Raw genomic sequence first — 19,114 nt, 5'->3', positions numbered from 1 at the left:
GCCAGTTTAGGCTGTGTGCCCACAGCTGAACCAGCCACCAGTTGTCCTAGGGACCACACACTTATCTGGGAGAAGGGGATTGGGATGTTCCAAGTGAAAATGGGGGCCACTAGTAGAAGGAAGTCTGGATGCTGATCAAGCTAATGGAAATATATACTGAAAATTAGAAGTCTTAAGTGTTGAAAGCTAAATAAAAAAAGGAGATGTAAATAATGAATTTTTAGATCAAATCCATCTCCAGTAAAACTAAGTTGTATGTGGAAGTATGTCTGTTTGACAGTGTATAGTTGCGATTTGTGCATTGTGTGGCTCTGTAAGTTCGAGTACACTGTGTATCTCAATGAATTGCTCCTTTCCCTTTCTGTCACCATGATGGTTAATTTTGCCGGTCAACTTGGCTTGAGAGACACCTGTGGGATCAGTAAAGTACACTTCTGCGTGTGCCTGGTGGATTAGGGTATGTGACCTTGGGGTCTGTATCTGGTCCTAGCCTCTTCCTCTCTTACTCTTCCCCTGCTCTCTGCTTCTTTGTCTCCATGAGGTGAGTAGCTTTCCTTCCACCGTAATGTTTCTGCTTTGATACCAGCTGACCATGAACGGATACCTCTGGAAGCATGAGCCAAAACCAACCTTTTCTCCTCTAAATAGACTTTCTCAAGTATTTGTTTAGAGTGATGAAAATCTGACTAATAATGTCACGATTGTGTGTTACATAATTTGGAGATGTTTAAGTGGCTGTTCTGTGAATGGCATATCATAGTCTGTGTATTTTACATCTATATCAGTTCGATTTTCCCAAATGAATAAAATCATATACTGGATTCAGTCTCACAATTAAAATAATCATTTGCTTCCTTCCATCTAGTTTCTTTCTAGTGTGATTCTAATGTCCTCACTCTGATTTAATAATTTATGGATGCTTATTAACCTCAACATTCACCATGGAAGGATGGATACCTCAGCCTGTTTTTCTGTTATTATTTCTGTTATGTGAGCATCTTCCAGCTGCCTGGGTATGTTCATTTCTTTATTCTTTGTTTCTATGATACTGTAGATGTGGTGTGCAAAAGATGTGTTGGACAATTGTCTTCCAGGAATACTTCTCTTCCATGGCAACTATGGACAGCATTTTTTCTAACTCTTCAGAAAGTGTGGTCCACATGGTTTTACCATTTACTTTTCTTTTGGTGAGACTTAAAATTAAAACATCATTTTTCATAGAATGGCAACAGGAAGACAGAGCAGATGGTTTACTACATGGCAAAAAACTGTGTCCTCTGCCAGAATGGTTGCTTTTTGATTGCCCCAGTTTAGTCTCAGCTCCCCTATGACACATTCTTGGATGATTCTCTTCTTTGACCCACCGACGTGCTTCAAGCTAGGTCCCTCAAAGCCAGTGTCCTAGTGGCACAGGGGCAGATTGGTATGATCTTGGAGCTAAAAGGGCTCTGATGTCATCAGATCAAACAATCCACTAGAAAGATGAATCCTTTTCTCCAAACGTCACTCAGGCTTGGTTTAGTCACCTCCAGTGCGCAGTGATGATCTAGTTTCTGACCTCCTCTGCCTTTGATGACAGCAGACATAATTAGAAAGATCTTCCCTGGAAACTCACGTATCGCCCTCCCCTTGTAATGACAGCACCTCTGCCAAAGAAGCATGGGACAATGTTAGGAGCAGGGCTGGGGCCACACAAAGCCTAAAACCTCACCCCTTCAGTCTTATTTTATAGGCATCATTAAACACTCATAATGGTTATGAGAGCAAGCTATGCCAGACGATGGAGGTCTAAACATGGGCCTCGATATACCCGAGGGAGGCCCTACCTCAAAGGATACAGGGGAGTTTAAATGAGTTAATCCACGCAAAGGGCCGAACCTGGTCCAGCGCCCAGGTGGCCATGGTGATAAGCAGAGAGATTTATTGAGCGCTATTCGGAGGCAGGCTTCTTCGGAGACGCAGAGCAAGGGGCCCATGGCTCAGCCCCTGGTAAACCCGACAGTCCCGCGGGAAAGACAGGCTCAAGAAAACCACAGAGGCTGGATCCTGGATGCCCAGGAAAACCCGGGGTGGGGGTGGGGGGCGCTGAAGCCGCGACCTCGCCTTCTGCTCAGGGCCACCCATGGCAACCCCGCCTTCTCCGGGCTCACGCACACCCAATCGGCCCTTCTGGGGAAGCAATGGGGCTGAAGAAAGAGGTGGGGGAGCAGCCGAGGGAAAAAAGTGAAATTTCCTTTCTTCTTAAAATAAGCCACCAGGGTTGCGGGAGAGGAGCGGGCGATGTGCGGGGGCAGTGCGGACCGAAGGGGAAGCAGCGGCCTGGCGGGCGGGGGCCGAGAGCGGGCGGGGCGCGGATCCACTGCGTCTGCTCGCGGGTGGCCGCAGGCCGGCTGCTCCTCCTCCTCCTCCTCCTCCTCCTCCTCCTCTCTCCCGGCTCCTTCGTCCTCGTCCTTCTCCTCCTCCTCCTTCCTCCTCCTCCTCCTCCTGGCGGGCTGCTGTGGAGTCAGCTGACGCCGCGCTCCAGCCTCGCCGCCCCAAAGTGGCTGCCAGACGGACGCCCACTTTCAGGGTTGGGGGCCCGAGAAAGTGATGTGCGCCTTCTGACGCCCCGCGGAGCCGCGGCCCCAGCAGCTTCGCTTCTGCAACTTTCCGCCCCTCCGCTCCTTCTCCTGCCCCGGCCCCAGCCTCCCCAGAGCCGCTCGGGGGTCGCCGGCTGGCTGGGATGGCTTCCAATTTTAACGACATAGTGAAGCAAGGCTACGTGAGGATCCGGAGCAGACGCCTCGGGGTGAGTATCGATCCTTTCGACTCCCGCCGGCCGCTCCCTTCTGTGGGCTGCGCTCGCCCAGCGTCCCCGGAGCGTCCCCGGAGCGGGACCGGCTCCCGGCTGCTTCTGCAAGGCCAGAGCTGGGTACGCAATGGAGCTATCTTTATCTCCAGGATGGCTTGGCTTTCTGACGGTGGCCGCGTGCTCGGCTGCGGTAGCGCCCGGAGCCCATCCACTGGAAACAAATATTTCCCGGTAGTCATGGGAGTTGGGGCGCTGAGCCTGCCGGTGCCCCCGTGGGCCTGGACCCGCTGGCCCGCAACTTCACTTTCCGGGTGCGGACTGGCCTGGCCGGGGAGGGGACCAGCTGTCTCCGTGCAGCAAGGGCAGCGAGCCCCTGACCCCGGGGAGAGCTTCCCCGGGCCGGGCGCCTCCTCAGGACCGCGGGGCTGGGCAGTGCCCGCTTCTGGACAGGGTCAGCTTCCTGTGCAGGTCCAAGTCCAACCGCCTGGCCCTTGGCCTGGGTGTTGGGCTCGCGTTGCTGGACCGCACGCTGGGGACCCACGGGGAGGGGGAGCTCCTGTAGCGGGCGGCTCGGTGCCTGGCGTGGCGCAGGTGCCTCTGAGCCCAGGGAAGAACGAACGAACCCCAGGCTGCCTGGGCACAGACGCTGACACCAGCTCTAGCACGGAACCGACCCTCCTCTGTTTGCGTTTGGGAGATGCAGCGTACTGGACTGATTCTTATTTTTTAAAATTTCGAACTACCTCATTTGGCCTTGCCTGGCTTCCCGTGCTGCTGCCTCAGTCGGTGGTGGCACCGGGGCCAGGCGCTGGGGCTGAAGACGGGAGAGCAAAGTTTCCTTCAGTTCCGTCTGGAGTAATAACGTCTGAGGGGCTCGATGAGCCAGCCGCCTTTCTCTACAGATACATGTTCCTGGGCCCTTCTCTTTTTATTTTCATCTTTGGACTTTGTGTGTGTGTGTGTGTGTGTGTGTGTGTGTGCCAGATAATTGTACTAAAAACTGAAAAGAAATTTCACAATAGTTAACGGAACTAGGGAAGAATCTGATGGGGAGAAATCCCCCTAATTATTATAAAAGTCTTGCCTGCCTTTTTGGCTGCTTTCTTTCTTTTTTCCCTGTTGGTTGCCATGTTTTAGCATTTATTTCCTGTGCTTTTGTGAATGCATAAATATATAACTAGAGAGAAATGTAAGAGGATACTCATTCCCTGTTAGTTTTGCTGGAGTTTCACTGGACCACTTTTCCGCTGTGCAAACCTTCTTATCAGCAAGAGCATCGTTTTCTGGAGGACTCACCCAAGTCACTCCTATAATGGGAACTTTGTATTTTTGACAGCCTTATGGTCCTCATGAGTGTCATAATTTGAAAGGGACATTAAGAAGCATTCCAATTTTACACTTACTCCATCATGTCAACACAGGCAATTGATAATAGAGATTCTGGGCAGGGAGCACAGGAAGAGGATGTGCATTATTAATGCACAAAATATGAATTATTCATGAGGATCAGAATTTATGCCACATCGTGACACATGGTGATTTATGTGAAAAACTGGTTACCGTCACTTTTGAGTTTGTGGTGATTGAAATTATTTTTCTATATTATTATAATTAACCCAGCATACTCCCGTGTGTGTGCCAATATTATGGACTAATGTTTGAAGAAGAAGGACAGGAAATATAGTGGCGTCTGCATTTGTTTTCTAGTTTTACAGTATTTTTTTTTTTTTTGGTACCGGGGATCAAATTCGGGACCTTGTGCTTGTGAGGCAGGTGGCGGAACCACTGAACTAAATACCCGGCCTCAAGATTTATTCATTCTATGTGTGTTAATATTCAAATAGATATGAGAAACTCCATTAAACTGTGGTTATAATTTTCAGGGAGGGAAAAGATCAAGGATGTCATCAAGTAAATCTGGTCCTATTAACGTTTGTTTTATCAATAGTTAATTTTTAAAAATGTTCTTGTGATATAATTTACAGAGGAAGCTGATTACATACTGACAAAGTGCAAAATAAAGTTCCGATGGAGGCTGCATGGAATGGCGAAGGAAGCTTTGGGGGGAAAGCAGAGGGACCCTCTGTCCTCATCAGCAACGTCAGCAGTGATCTAGGCTGCGTAGAGCCTAGAACAGCATGTGACATACATGTTCTAGACACTTGTGTAGATCGAAGACAAAGTATATCTGGCACAGAGTAGGCACACAGCAAGTGCACACTGTCGTGTAGTGAACCATGTGGTGAATACACCACCTTGTGAACTGTAACTGTCCTTAGGAACCAAGATGACAGTGGTTTTATTAATGGCACGCAGACACGCGCCTGTGGATTATAACCATGTTTGGGAGGGTTTATAATTAAACAAGAAAACAACATTTCATGGTAAGCAGCTGTTGTGTCAAGGAATGCTCCCTCAAGTTTGGAAAAAGAGGAGACTGGACCAAGTTCTGCTTGTATTGTTAGCCTGGTGACCTTTGACCCCCTTGGCCTCAATTTTATAGACTGTACAACGAACATTATTTAATGATGGTCTTGAGAAGACTCAATAACATAATGTCTCAGTATGCAATGAAAATACACAGCATTGTGATTATATTATTTAATATAATCCAGGATGAGATACATGCATGCATTATGTAATGGTTAAATCATGGTAAATATATCTGTCTCTAATAATAGCACTTCTTTATGGTGAAAACATTTTAAAAAGCATAAATGTACAGGTCTAGATCTTTTCACTGGGTGAAGCGTATAGAAAAGATGCATATATATTCCGTGAAGTGATATTTTTCCATGGGACAAGAAATGTTCTAAGAGCATTTTCATGCAGATGGATCACAAACAAACGGCCACTTTTAGTTGTGTTCCTAAACTTTATGAATGATAAGCAATCAAAAATGTGTAAACTTAGCTTTTTCCTCAAACATCAAGCAGCTTAATGAAATTCAACTCATTTAATGAAAAAGTCTCAGTGTCTGCACAGCTGTAGTTCCAGCTTGATCTCTGTTGGCTCATGCAAGTCTCAGGCTGTGCCCGGGGTACAGAGTTGGTTCAGGAATGTTGATGTTACTATTTGGGGAGCAGAGGAGGGTGGAAGGGGAGCAGCTATCTATAATTATCTAATTCCCAGGACACTAAAACTTTCTCCATAGACAAATGGTGGAACAGGCGATTTGAGCATCATTAACCTGCTTTGTGTGCTACCTAGATGGATCATATTAACAGTCTTCATTTGCTTCCGGTCCTTAAAATGGAGACAGTTTTTCAATGACTGCCCTAGCCTGTTCACAAAGCACACCTCAGATCTTAATCTCAGAGCTACATTTTAAATCTATACACAATCCCTCTGTTACTTGCTTTTAAATAACTTCTCTCTGCTCTTATCTATCAAAAAGTTAGCACCTTGGACCACTGGAAATCCATACTGTCAGATCCTGCTTTCTACCCCACATTCGGCCTGGACTTCTCTATCAGATGTCTCATATTTAGCACCTAAACTCTCGACTCATCCATAGCCCCTTCTCCAAGAGTCCCCTCCATCCTGGTCACTAGAGGTTCCAACATTTTGGTTGCCAGTCACCAAGGAAGCAAGCAAGAAAAACTTGCTGTCCTTTCTCATCTGCCCTTAATCTTGTGTCACTACAATCAGTCCCTCCAAAGATCTTGTGGGCTCTGTCTTTGAAATATGTCTAGATTATAAGTCCACTTCTGCCTCCCTGGTCCAAGCCTCCATCTTCCTTCCCTTCCCTGGAGTGTGCCTGCTTCCTACATTTTCTCCCTGCCTGTATCCTCGCTCTCTTCAGCACATTCTTACTGCACAACCAAAAGGACCCTTGGACACTGTGAGACACCATCTCATCTGGCTGTCGAAACCAATGGCCGTGGTGTATTGTGCCTTCTCTCCAGCTGTTCTTCCTCTTTGGGTGCTGTTTTCCAGTTGTCACTTCCTGGGCCTCTCCCTTCCTCGCTTCGTCACATGCCACCTTCTCAGTGAGGACTTCAGACCATCCAGTTTTACTTCCCTCTCTCTTCTACATCCCTAAGGCTTTTTCTCTCTAGAATTGCTACCCCTTCACATACTCATCTTTGCATTTTATGAGGTGTGATTGAAAAATAAGATAACGTTGAAACTTTAAAAAAATTATTACAGTAAAAGGCCATTAGTTGCCATTAATTGCCCTCAGAACACTCCACCTTGCTTTGAACGCACTTTCTGAAGCAGTTCTGGAAGTCCTCCTTCCTGAATGTCTTTAGTTGGATTGTTGTGGCTGCCTCAATATTCTGAATTGATATAAAGCATTTACCTTTCATGCTCATTTTTACTTTGGGGAAGAGCCCGAAGCCACACGGTGCCAGACCTGGGGAAGAAGGTGGATGAGAACACACTGCCATGTTTTTACGAGCTGCCTTTTTGTTGTACGGCGCTCAGCAGGAGCATTGGTCCTATTGAGGTCACATCTTGTTAAAGAGATTACAAAACAGGACTTCCCAAAACTGCTTCAGAAACTGGCAAGAATGATGGGATAAGTTGTTTGAAGCAAGGGAAAGTATTTTAAAGGAAATTGTTGGCAATATGTCCTTTACCGTTATGTTTTCTTTTCTTTTAGCATTCGCAGTATATTTTATTATACCCCATACTTGTTTATTGTCTGTATATCTCAAAGACCATGTGGGTCTCCGTGAGGGATGGGAATTCTGTTTTTTTCAGTCGTAGCTGTGTCCTTGTACCTGGAGAGGAGCCCAGCACAGAGTGGGCACTTGGTAAGGTTTGCTGAGTGAGTGAGTGATAAAGGACCACACCATGGTGTGGTGTTGAGGGACACAGGCTCTGCTGCAAGACTGTATAAAAATCCCAACTCAAGGACTGGGTATGTGACCTCTCGTGAGTTTATAATTATTTATAAGCTGTAGTCTTCTGTAAAAATATAGAGATTCTTAATTCCCACCCAATATATTATTATAAAGGGCTTAACGCAATGCTTTATACAATAAAACCCAATTAATATTTATTACTGCCCTCTCTGTAACTCTTGGTGCTGTTTAAGACAATGCACTTGGGTGGTGGTTATTTTCACAGCTTCCACTGCAAGAACTATTATCTTCAAAGAAATTGCTGTTTATTTAGGAACACAAACTTAATATCCATGAAATAATTACCACACAATCATAAATTCTGCTTATCCCTGAAATGTTGGGTCTTAAAGGGGCATTCTCCTTTATAAGATATTTTCATAGTCCTCATGTCACCGTCTATACCTGGTAAGGAGATACGCTTCTCCATGGAACTTCAGCTTGAGTGCGCTTACTGGTCTAGAAGTTATTTCTCTTAATTTGGATGGCAAAGAATAGATTTGAAAATTTGTCAGATGATGGCCAGATTTTAGGAAGAAATACTTTCTAAATTCTCTACTCTTCCATTTCTCCTGACCCAGTGTGCCAGATAAACTTCTGGATTTCATTTAGGGTTTTTAAATTTCTATGTTCAGGAGTCTATGCTTTAAAAAAAAATTATACCATGACAAAGTTGTGAGTATAATATGAAAATTATAGAAATAGGCTGAAGTCATTACCTGTCTTCATTAGGTAAGGTAAGGTGCACGTAGTCATATCTACATATAACACAAGCACCATTCAGTAGAACGTGGGAAGTGCTGCTTTCCTTGAAGGGAGAGAGGCTCTGGGCTGACTTTGCCGGTGTGAAATTAATGGCTGCATGGAGATGTGCACTCACATGTAGGTCAAGACTCCACAGTGTTCTTGCCCCATTGGAATTGTTTTCCCAGATGGGAAGAAGAGTTTCCACACGAAGAAGAGTTTTCCAGGGTATATTGTAGCCTCCTCACCCAACTGTCCATATGAATGATTAATTATGCATAAATTCATCATTTAATCATCATGGCCAAAATTGATTTAAGCAAGGTGTGGCCAGTGTGATGGCTTTGTCTGTAGACATAGACCAAATCACTGGTAGGACAATATCTTCCACATCTGCCAGCGTGCTTTTAAAAATTATCTTCATTAGATGACTAGAAATATTTGTTTTCTAGACATCCTTGTAATTTTGTGAGGGCTCATTTATCTTTGGTATTTTAATGCTTTAGTTTTCATTTAAGACATATTTGCTGTCATTATTTTATCATTTATCAAATATTTGTGGTGTGCCTACTACTGTAATGGTTCTCAGGGAATGGACAGTCTAGCTTTGGACTTGCGTTGTTAACCAGAGGTTAATATATTCACAATTGTTAAAGATGAGCTAGTTTGAGCAGCAGGTCAAATACTGAAGAAGAAATGTTGAAGAGGAATATCCTATGGCATGGATATCTCCCTATTCCATTTTTGTGGAATGAGGAAGGATATACTCGATTTTCCTCTTACTCTAGGAATTTGATCCCAGTCTGGTAGAAATAAAAACCTTGGAACTTCTAAGCCAGTAAGAGATTATCTTGCGTTCTTCTGCTGCTCCATGTTACGTGAAATTCAAATAAAGCTGTGAGTTTCACATTGCCACGAGGTCTATGTGAACATTGGCATTAAAATAGCTTCTTTCTAGAATGCAGATGGCTAAGTTTTGGATAAGCATTTGGAAGCTGTTTTGTGTGAGTAGATGGAAGGATGACCTTATTTTCCTAGATGGTGTGTGTGTGTGTGTGTGTGTGTGTGTGTGGTACTGGAGCTTGAACCCAGGGCCTTTCCAAAGGGCTACATCTCCAGCCCTTTTTTATATTTTTCTGACAGGGTCTTGATAAGCCACTAAGTTGTCCAAGCTGTGCTTGAACTTGAAATCCTCCTGCCTCAGCCCCCAAGAGTACTAGGATTATGGGCATGCACACCACGCCCAGCTTTATTACTGCTTTAAATCTCTGTCTGTGGTTGTGCATTGTGCTCAGGAGTGGCAGTGTCAGTTGGCCTCCAGGGCTCAGAAGGATGCAGATAACTTCTTGGAATTGATGTGTCACTGCATGTATCAGATTCTCCCATCTCTTTCCAAAGGGTTAAAAATTTCTCATTATTTTAATTGAGCTTTTAAAGATGATTATAGGTTCATATGTTCTTGTAAGAAATAATAGAGACAATCCCGTGACCTTTACCCACTTGCCCCTAGTGAGAACGTCTTGCAACTCTGTGGTACAGCATCACAACCAGGACATCGGCCTTGATCCTGTGAAAATACAGAACATTCCCTGACCACAAGGACCCTCCACAGTCTCCTTTCATAGCTGACTCTGCTGCTTCCTATCCGCCCCCACACCTCCAAATTCCCGACAACCATCAATTTGTTTTCCAGTTTGATAATATTGTGATTTCAAAAATGTTACCATATGGAACCATCCATTGGGTAACCTTTTGGCATTGTCTTTTATTTGTACTCAAGGTCCCAGAGAGTTATTCAGTTGTTATGTAAAAATTTCTTCTTTATTGCTGAGTAGTAGTCCATGCTATGGACATACCATGGTTTCTTTAACCATCTACAAGCTGAAGGATATCATGGCTCTTTCTAGTTTTGGCTATTAAGAATAAGGCCAACTTACACATTTGAGTACAGGTTTTCATGAAGATTTAATTTCCATACCTCTAAAGAGATGTCCAGGATTGTAATTCCTGGCTTCTTTTGTGGTTGCATGTTTAGTTATTTTTTTTTTTAAAAAGTGCCACCAAACTCTTTTGCCATTTTACATTCACACCAGTGATATATGTGAGTTCCCTAGTTTGTCTGTGTCCTCAGCAGGGTTTGGTGTTGTTGGAAGTTTTGGGTGTCATCCTTTTCTTATTTTAGCCATTCTTGTAGTGCAGAGTGATACCTTGCAGGGATATCTCCATTTGCATTTCCCTTATGAGTGGTGATGTTGAGCACCTTTTCATTTTATTTGTCATCTCTGTATCTGTTTTAGTCAATGTCTGGATTGTCTTTTAACTGTAGAGTCTAAGGGTCCCTTGGATATTCTAGATGGCAATCACCTTTCAGACATGATTTTTCAGGTATTTTCTCTCAAGTCTGTAGCTTACTTTTTCCCTTCTCTTAATATAATCTTTCACAGATTAAAAAAATAGATTTTGATTAAGTTCAATTTATCCTTTTTCTGCTTTCGTGAATTATTCTTTTGATGCTAACTCCTGGCTCAAGATCCTGAAATTTTTTCTGTTTTTTCTTAACAGTTAATTTTTAGCGAAGGTGTGGATTTCAAATTGAGGTTTGTTTTTCAACCTATGAATGGTCACTCCAGCACCATTGGTTGAAAAGGCTGTTTTCTCCAGTGAGTGTAGTTATGTATCTGTGTCCATTCCCAAGTCTGCTATTCTTTTCCCTTGTTCTACATACTTATGTATGTGCAGCTGTAAGTCTAAATGTGCCCATATGTACAGCCATATCGTAAGCCTCAAAATAGGGTAAACTAATTCCTTTCAGTTTGTTCTTTTTTCAAAATTATTTAGCTACAGTAATTCCTTTGCTTTTTACTGTGAATTTTAGAATAAAGTTGCCTGCAATTACTAAAAATCTTATTGGGAACACTCTTTCTGAAGTTTTCATCTTTCTGTGGTGGAAATAGTGTAAGATTAGGACTTACACTTTAGTTTGAGTCTGAATTTAACCACTTACAGGCTCTGGGGAAATTTGCTTAATTTTCTGATCTTTCACTTCTTCAAGTACAAAAATACAGACAACAATATACTTCTCACAAAAATTTAAATATATGTAGCTCTTATTACTATGTCTCATTCATAAGAAGACCTCAATAAATGCTCGATATTAGTTTTTATTTGTTACTGATAAAAGATTGAAGTGTGTATGTTATGCATTTTTGTAAGAGCCATGAACTAGTATAAAGTAATTCATTCATATCTAAGCAGAAAAATTATGTCTTTGGCAGTGAAAAACAGGTAGTGCCCTACCTTCCTCTTGCTGTTGACTTCAGTGATCTATTTTTATAATATTGGGTTTGTTAAGGAACCACTAATGAAGCAGTAGCTTAGGGGAATTATTAGCTAAAATGGCAGACCTTTGATTAAAAGACTGCCCACAATGTTTCTGCCTACTAATTCTAGTCGTGTTGCCCAAATGTGAGAATTACATATCTGGAGAGATAATTTTAGGTCATTACACAGCATTCAATCATAAAATGAGAAAAAGTGTTCCTTAATGAATATATCTCAGAGTTATGGTTAGTCAGCCTTTTAGTAGAGAGAGAACCATCCTTAGATGCAAAGTCCTAAAATGAAGAATATTTGATTGTGTTAATTAACATTATATTATGCTAAATGTTACATATACCTTCAAGTGATGCTGTTTTGCTGTTTAAGAGCTTAGAGATTTCTTTTTAAATAGCTTATGTAATTTCAAAGGTGAAATAATTTAACTGCTAAATAATTTACAGTGTATGTGTTACTAAGAAGTGGCAAAAATTGAGGTAGGTGGATTTGACAGGCACGTTATGCATGAGTGAAGTTTGGGAAATTGAAGACCATTGTACTTACCTTTTAAAGTAGCTTTTAAAAAATGTCTTTACTATAGTGGCCATATTGCTTGATCTCATACAAATACTTTAAAAATTGGCTCCTGAGGGAAAAACGTCCGGCTACTCAATACTGTGCTGTAGTGGAACTTCCGTCTAACACAGCAGGCGTGTGTGATACCTCTTATACCCAGACTTCCCAACTTGTCTCAGCTTGTGCATACCCCTATCTTGCCTTGCCTTAATTTTGATATACAATGAATACAGTGGGGCCTAGACTTATGAACTTGATCTGTTCCCGAGGGCTGGTTGCATCTCAAGTTGGTTGTAAGTCACTACAGCTGAGATCTGGATGTTTCCCTGGGTACACACTGTAGACAATAAGAGGTAGGTGAATCTTCTGTTAACCTAATTAACCCAAGTTGTTCATATGTCAGGCCAGTCATAACTTGAGGGTCCACTGTACTTCAGTGGCTAATTGAAAGCAAAACTAGCTTGTCATATGAATGGAATAACTCAAAACAGTAGTATTGAGCTTAAAGCTTTTACTTAATATGGGGTTCACTATTTAGGACCATAATTAAAGTTTTCAAATGTATTTTATCTTAATATCATACATATTAATTCAATAAAATGCATTTACTTTACAAACCCAGAGAAAATCCTACGTCTTTGAAATTGAATAGTAAAACTGACTTTTCATGTGAATAGTTTCTTGCTTTTCAGGTTTCCATCTTCCCAGATGCAGATATTCTGGCGAATTTGCAAAAAAGAATTCCTTTTTGAGCTTGAGTTGTTTTCTGCCAACTCTGAATGATCATTATTGGGGTCTCAATTCTGAATTCTTATTATTGAATGTATCTCACAAATTATGGCTGGCCGGCCTTTTAGTAGCACGAGAACCGTCCTTAGGTGCAAAGTCTTAAATTATAACTAGTCTTGTCTTTGACAGTTATTAATTCACATGTAAAGAGTGCTGGTGGGTGAGAGTCACTTCCAGGGGGAGTTTGGCCCTTGGAGAGGTGTTAGTTGGTTTGAGCCCATCTTTTCTTCCGCTGCCCAGTGGTTATGTAGATTCTGGTTTTAGACGTACTACCTCCACACTGCATTCAGCGTCTCCCTGTGCACACCTCTAGAAGGTGACGCTTCTATAAGTCTGTGCATTAGACTCAAAAAAAAAACGAATGATCTTATTTTTTGCCAGCTATCACATACACACATTCATGCACACACTCACATTTTTCACACATACACACCTACAGGCACAGAACACACATATGCGGCACTTTCTTCTCCCACTAGGATATATTTCTGTGAGTCTGAGGACTTTAGCTGTCCTGCTCACTGCTATATCTCCATTTCTTAGCCTATAGTAAATACTCCGTGTTTGTTGATTGAATGAATGAAAGGTTTTACTTCACATCAGAATAATGCAATGAGATATTCAGATGTAAGAAGTCAAATAGAAAACTGTTCATATGCCACCTGATTTTGTTGTAGATTCTATTCTGAGTGGTATAATGTTATAAAATCTCTCACAGTTGCTGCTGTGTATGTTATCTGCAACTTTGACATCAGGGAATAAAGCAATTAAGGCTGAAGATTTGAACTGACATTCCTAACATTAAATTTTACTTAGGCCTGTGGGATAGATAATATGTATTTTTAGTACAAAATTTGATGGTACAAAGTTTATACTTGGAACAGTAAATTTTCCTTTCATCTTGGTCCTCAAGATTCCCTTTCCCACACACTACTGTGTGTAGCATCTGGCACAGCAGTGTACATGTGAATAGCTTTATGAATTGAGTGCATTCATATGTGTGCATGTACGTGTGTCGTGTGTGCAATATATAATTATATACTTTTCTGAATCCCAGTTTCCTTGTTTAGTGTTATATCATGCTTTTCAATAATTGGATAGGATTCCAGTATATAGATATTGGTTATATATTTGCTCATATATTCATTCTTTCTATTATAGACAGATGAGTTAAATAAAAATTAATCTGTAGTCAGAGAGAGATTGGGCTCTAGGAAGTCAGCACAGAATATGAGACCACAAAGACAGTGTGTTATGGCTATGTCTCGATGTCCCTAAAGCCTCATGTGGTCATAGGTGGGGCTTTTCAGAGGTGGCTGGATCTAGGGTGTGTGATGCTGGCTTAAGGATGTGATGCTGGGATTGATTCCTGGTGTGATGCTAGGATTAGGGGTACCCCAACCTGGGTATGGGTACTACCCACTCTTAGGGTGGGTAGCTTGGATGGCATGTAAGAGACAGATAGAGGGCTGATGTTGTTGCTATTGCTGCTTCTCTACTTTGCTGCTTTGCTGCCTTCTGCCTGTCCTGCTTTACCATGGACCATTTTTCCTCTGTGATACCCCTCTGCCATGCCACCCTTCCTATGTGCAGAAGCAAAAACTGTGGCTGAAATAAACCTTTCCCCCTTTAATGTTGAGTGTTGAGTATTTTGTCTCAGCAACATGAAAAGACACTCTGGTGCTTCGCCTCTTCTTCTCTCGCACTGTTCCCTGCTCTGAACCGAGAAGGTTTGTTCCACCATGATGTTTCTGCCTTGGACCCAGATGATCATAAACAGAATCTCCTGAGACCATGAGTCAAAATATACTTCTTTTATAAATTGTGGCTGTCCAGTATTGTGTCCCAGTGATGGGAAACTAACTCACCATCCAATCTAAGGTGGCCTCCCTCAGGTATTCTCAGTCTCATTTCCTTTCATTTCATTTAGGATCACTGTTAAGCAACTGTAATAATTTTTAAAAATTTCTTTCTTTGTTGTTTCTTCTCCTCACCTCTAAGCATCAAGAGAGTAAGGTCTTTTTATGTTTTGTTCATGGCTGAATTTTCAGTGACTAGAATAGTGTCTGAGTACATAGTAGGTCTCAATAAATATTTAAATGAATAAAAAGGTGAAATAACATTATTCATGTTAAAATGGACAAGAAACCCTAGCATGAGATATGTCTACATATTTATAAATCCCAAAAAATTCCAAGGGTTTTGTGGAATTCTACTGTCTGATTTTTATTTGTAGCCTTTGGGAAGATTCAAATGGCAGTCTCCAAGGTAGACCAAACATGTGGAGGAGAGAAACCTGGTTAGAATAAGGAGGGCCTGATTTTCAGCTCTGTCCTGCTGCTGGCCATCTGCAGTGACGAGAGTACATCACCAGAATGCTCACACCTCGGCTTCCACATGGCACGCTGGAGATATACATGTCTGACCTTCCCCCTTCACCACCTGTCAGGTTGTGACCAGATGTGGAACCAAATCCAAGTGTATGGAACATTCTGTGGAGTCCCAGGTTGTTCTCCCTAGCCTCATTGTTGCCTTCCTGAGTGGAAAACAGCAGAGAAATCTTGGAGTTTTCTTCAAAAGTGCCAACTGTGTTACACCTCAAACTAATAACTTTTAGTTTGATATTTATTTTGAGTTCCAAAAGTATTTTAGTCAGCTTTCTGTCATTGTGAGAAAATACCTGAGAAAATCAACTTAAAGAAGAAAGATTTATTCACCTCACTGTTTCAGAGATTTCAATCCATGGTTGGTTAACTCCATTGCTTTTAGGTGTGTGATGATGCAGAACATCATGGCAGGGAAGGCATGGCAGAGCAAAGTTGCTCAGCTCATCATAGCCATGAAGCATAAAAAGGGAGCAGGAGGAGGAGAGAAAGGAGAGGAGAGGAGAAGGGAGGGGAAAGTTCCTCCAAAGAGGTTGTACTAGTTGTATTCCTCTCTGGCCAATAAGTGTTCATTTCTAGTTCCAACTCTGGGTATGTTTAGTTCTATATGTGTGTATGTGTGTGTGTGTGTGTGTGTCTGTATATATACAAATGCATGCGTGAATGGTGTGTGTTTAACTTTTAAAGATGTCTTGTATCTCCATTCCTTGGCTCATTCCTCACTCCCAGAATCTATTCTGCTTATGGCAAATTGATCACTTAAAGAATTGATCCCAATCCTATGCTATTCTACCTTTCTTTAAGACTGCCAGTGCTTTCCTCTTACACATGTGCTCAAGACACTGTGTGGCTAGACCTTCCTGGCCTCACCTTCCATATGTCACACCACAGTCCCTAATGTCAGCACACGTTCAAAGAAAATCTCCTTTACCCTGAGGGGGACTATGTAAATTTTGTCATAAAGGTGCAGAAACTTGGGTGTATAATACCCATGTTTATTATTTAGAAAATTTCTATTAATGAATTATTAATTTTAATTTTACAAGTTTTATTATATTAGACAGTGGGTACTTAACAGGAAAAATATTAAAAAATAAAGTATTGAATTTTTCAATGTTCATAAAACAAGCATCAAAATTTTCAACATCAACTGTTTTCGTTGTACAAAGTCTAAAAAATAACAGAAATAAATTCCTATATGAACTATAATGAAAATACCAATACCTACAAAAAAAATCTTTACTTCAATCACAGCTAAGGCAGTCTTCACACATGACAACAGCATGTTCCATACACATGTACCACTTACACTGACAGCACATGTATTTTGCTTTCCTGGCCTTTTTGTAGGATGTATTTGACATCTTCTGGTCTTGCCATTTTATCAGGAGGTTCTTGTTACATTGCATAATGTGTAGTTAACAGAAAATAAAATATCAATAAAATAAAATTGTTAATATGTATTGTGCATTTAGAATAAACATCAACATTTTCACATCAGCTGTGTACTTGCTTACAAAACCGAAAAGATAACATCAGAAGTAAATTCCTATATGAATTACAATGAAAACAGCAATAGAACTTTACAACAAAAGTAATCTTTGCTTCAGTTGTCTCACTCAAGACAGCCTTCACACATGACAACCACATGTTTCAGGATAAATTTCTAATTTGAAAGCATAAGTCTTCACATCTACAAGAGCACACATTTTTGTGCCACATCTGACACATCGGTTTTCCATAAGTCTTTTACACTCCTGTGATTACCATGAGACATCCCTGCTAAGTACAGGAGACCTATGCATGCTTTGAGTTCAGCTAGTGAGGTGTCATAATAAATACATTTTGAATATGGCTATCGGTGCATACAGAACATTTTACTTGTATGTATTTACTTGTATGCCTTTGTGTATTTTACAGTATCTTATAACATTTCATCTGTTACAATTTCCAACAATGGATGGCAGTGCTGGCATTATGTCCAATAGATTTCACCCCTGTCAAGATCCTCATTAAATTTTCAGACCTAGTTCTGTCATTGGATCATTCCATTTGGTTGAATGACCATTTTGCAACATTTTGACTTGTAAGATATGCACTCACGTTGCTGTTTTCTTCATCATCTAAATCAAGGAGGTCTGCATTCCCTGTGTGGTCAGTGTCAAAGTCGTTATCATCTTGATCATCCATACATGAATAATCTGATGATTCCCTTTTGACCACCTTCAAAACTTGCAAATCTGATTTTCATGTGCCATTGTTCTGAATTAGGCTACTTCTACCAGAAAAATAAAAAAACAAACCTGTCTTTAAAAACAATCCTAAATGCACAAAGATTTAGCAATGAGCATTTCATGGGTAAAACTAATCTGTTGCTGCTTTGGAGCTCCTGTACACACCTTGCTGTTCATCTGCCAAGTGGGTGAATGCACAGGTGGGTTTTTTCTTTCTCCAGGTGCAGCTACTGAGAGTCACACCCACATTTCATTATGATAAAATTCATGTTTTCATAAAAGAAGAGTAGTGTGGGTGTATTTTACCCTCAGTGATGCTCAGGTAACTCTACACAAAACTTATTAGATGGAGTATTATTATTAGATGGGTAAAAATGCTGGCTTAACACTTTTGCACATATGCACACACCTTGCCATTCATCGTACCAAGTAGGCAAACACAAAGATTGCTTTCTGTATTCCCCAGGTGCAGCTACTGAGACACACAGCCAGCTACTTTATGCTAAAGTATACATTTTTGGTAGAAAAATATGGAATGCATTTTTGTAACCTAATATTATACCCTTTTCTAGGAGCCACATGCTTCTTTGCTTTACCACTGCTGTGACATGTGCCTTTTCCATTGACAGAAATCTCTTCCTCTTAGTCTTTGTTTCTCAAATTTTTTCTCATCCTAAGACTCAAAGTTGGGATATCACGGATTTGGCAATGCTCTTACTGACGTGATTCCCCATCTAAGTGGTGAGGGTGACCACTCACCACACAAGAACATTGAAATTTATATTAATTGAAATTAACTAAATTTTAAAAACTCAATTCTTTATCAATATTAGCCACATGTTAAAGTAATAGCCACATAAACAGCCATCATTGGCTACCATACTGTAGAACACCAATATAATATAGTTCCATCATGGTAGAGGATTCTATTGGACAGGATTGTCCTATATTTCATGATAACATTCATGGCCATTTAAAATTACACCCTTTGAAAGTTGTTTGGATGAATTTGGCCTCACTAAGCTGTGAGACTTGTGCTTCACAAGGGCACAGCTTGATTTTTGTCTTTCTTCTTGCTTTTCTCCCATAGAGTAGTTCAGTAACTACTTGTTGAATAAATGAGTGAATGAGTAAATTAAAGAATTCTTCCCAGATCTTTATGGTATATCTTTGTTCAGTTTTGTTTCTGAGAAAAGACTGGAGACTGCATACTTTCACTCATGTCCTCTTTCAACATTCCATTTGAATAAGACTCTAATTCTTCACCATTATCATCTTGGAGTATTTAACCTTTTGCTTTGGGCTAACATTTCAGAATCCATTGTCTAATTATTGGAAGGATGGCAATGGCTGGGCTTCAACTCTGTTGTGAGGATTTCAATGTGCCTCCTGGATTCCCTGCCCCAGAATGAATGCAGTCCTTTCCCA

General features: G+C 41.2%; 1 protein-coding gene across 1 annotated transcript in view; it reads left to right on the top strand.

The window, feature by feature from the left end:
- Nucleotides 1-2,335: 2,335 nt before the first annotated feature.
- Dok5 (docking protein 5) overlaps nt 2,336-19,114 on the top strand; it is a 155,953-nt gene continuing 139,174 nt past the window's right edge. The window contains exon 1 of the mRNA XM_004858020.4: nt 2,336-2,788. Within this exon, the coding sequence (XP_004858077.1) occupies nt 2,723-2,788 (66 nt within the window). The 5' untranslated portion in view covers nt 2,336-2,722. The remainder of the gene's footprint in view (nt 2,789-19,114) is intronic.

This window comes from Heterocephalus glaber, unplaced genomic scaffold (genome assembly GCF_053883595.1).
Source record: "Heterocephalus glaber isolate CG9 unplaced genomic scaffold, H.glaber_assembly_v1.0 deba00001673, whole genome shotgun sequence".
NCBI classification, from domain to species: domain Eukaryota; kingdom Metazoa; phylum Chordata; class Mammalia; order Rodentia; family Bathyergidae; genus Heterocephalus; species Heterocephalus glaber.
The sequence above is the reverse complement of the archived record's forward strand: the minus strand, read 5'-3'. Positions and strand labels throughout refer to the sequence as shown.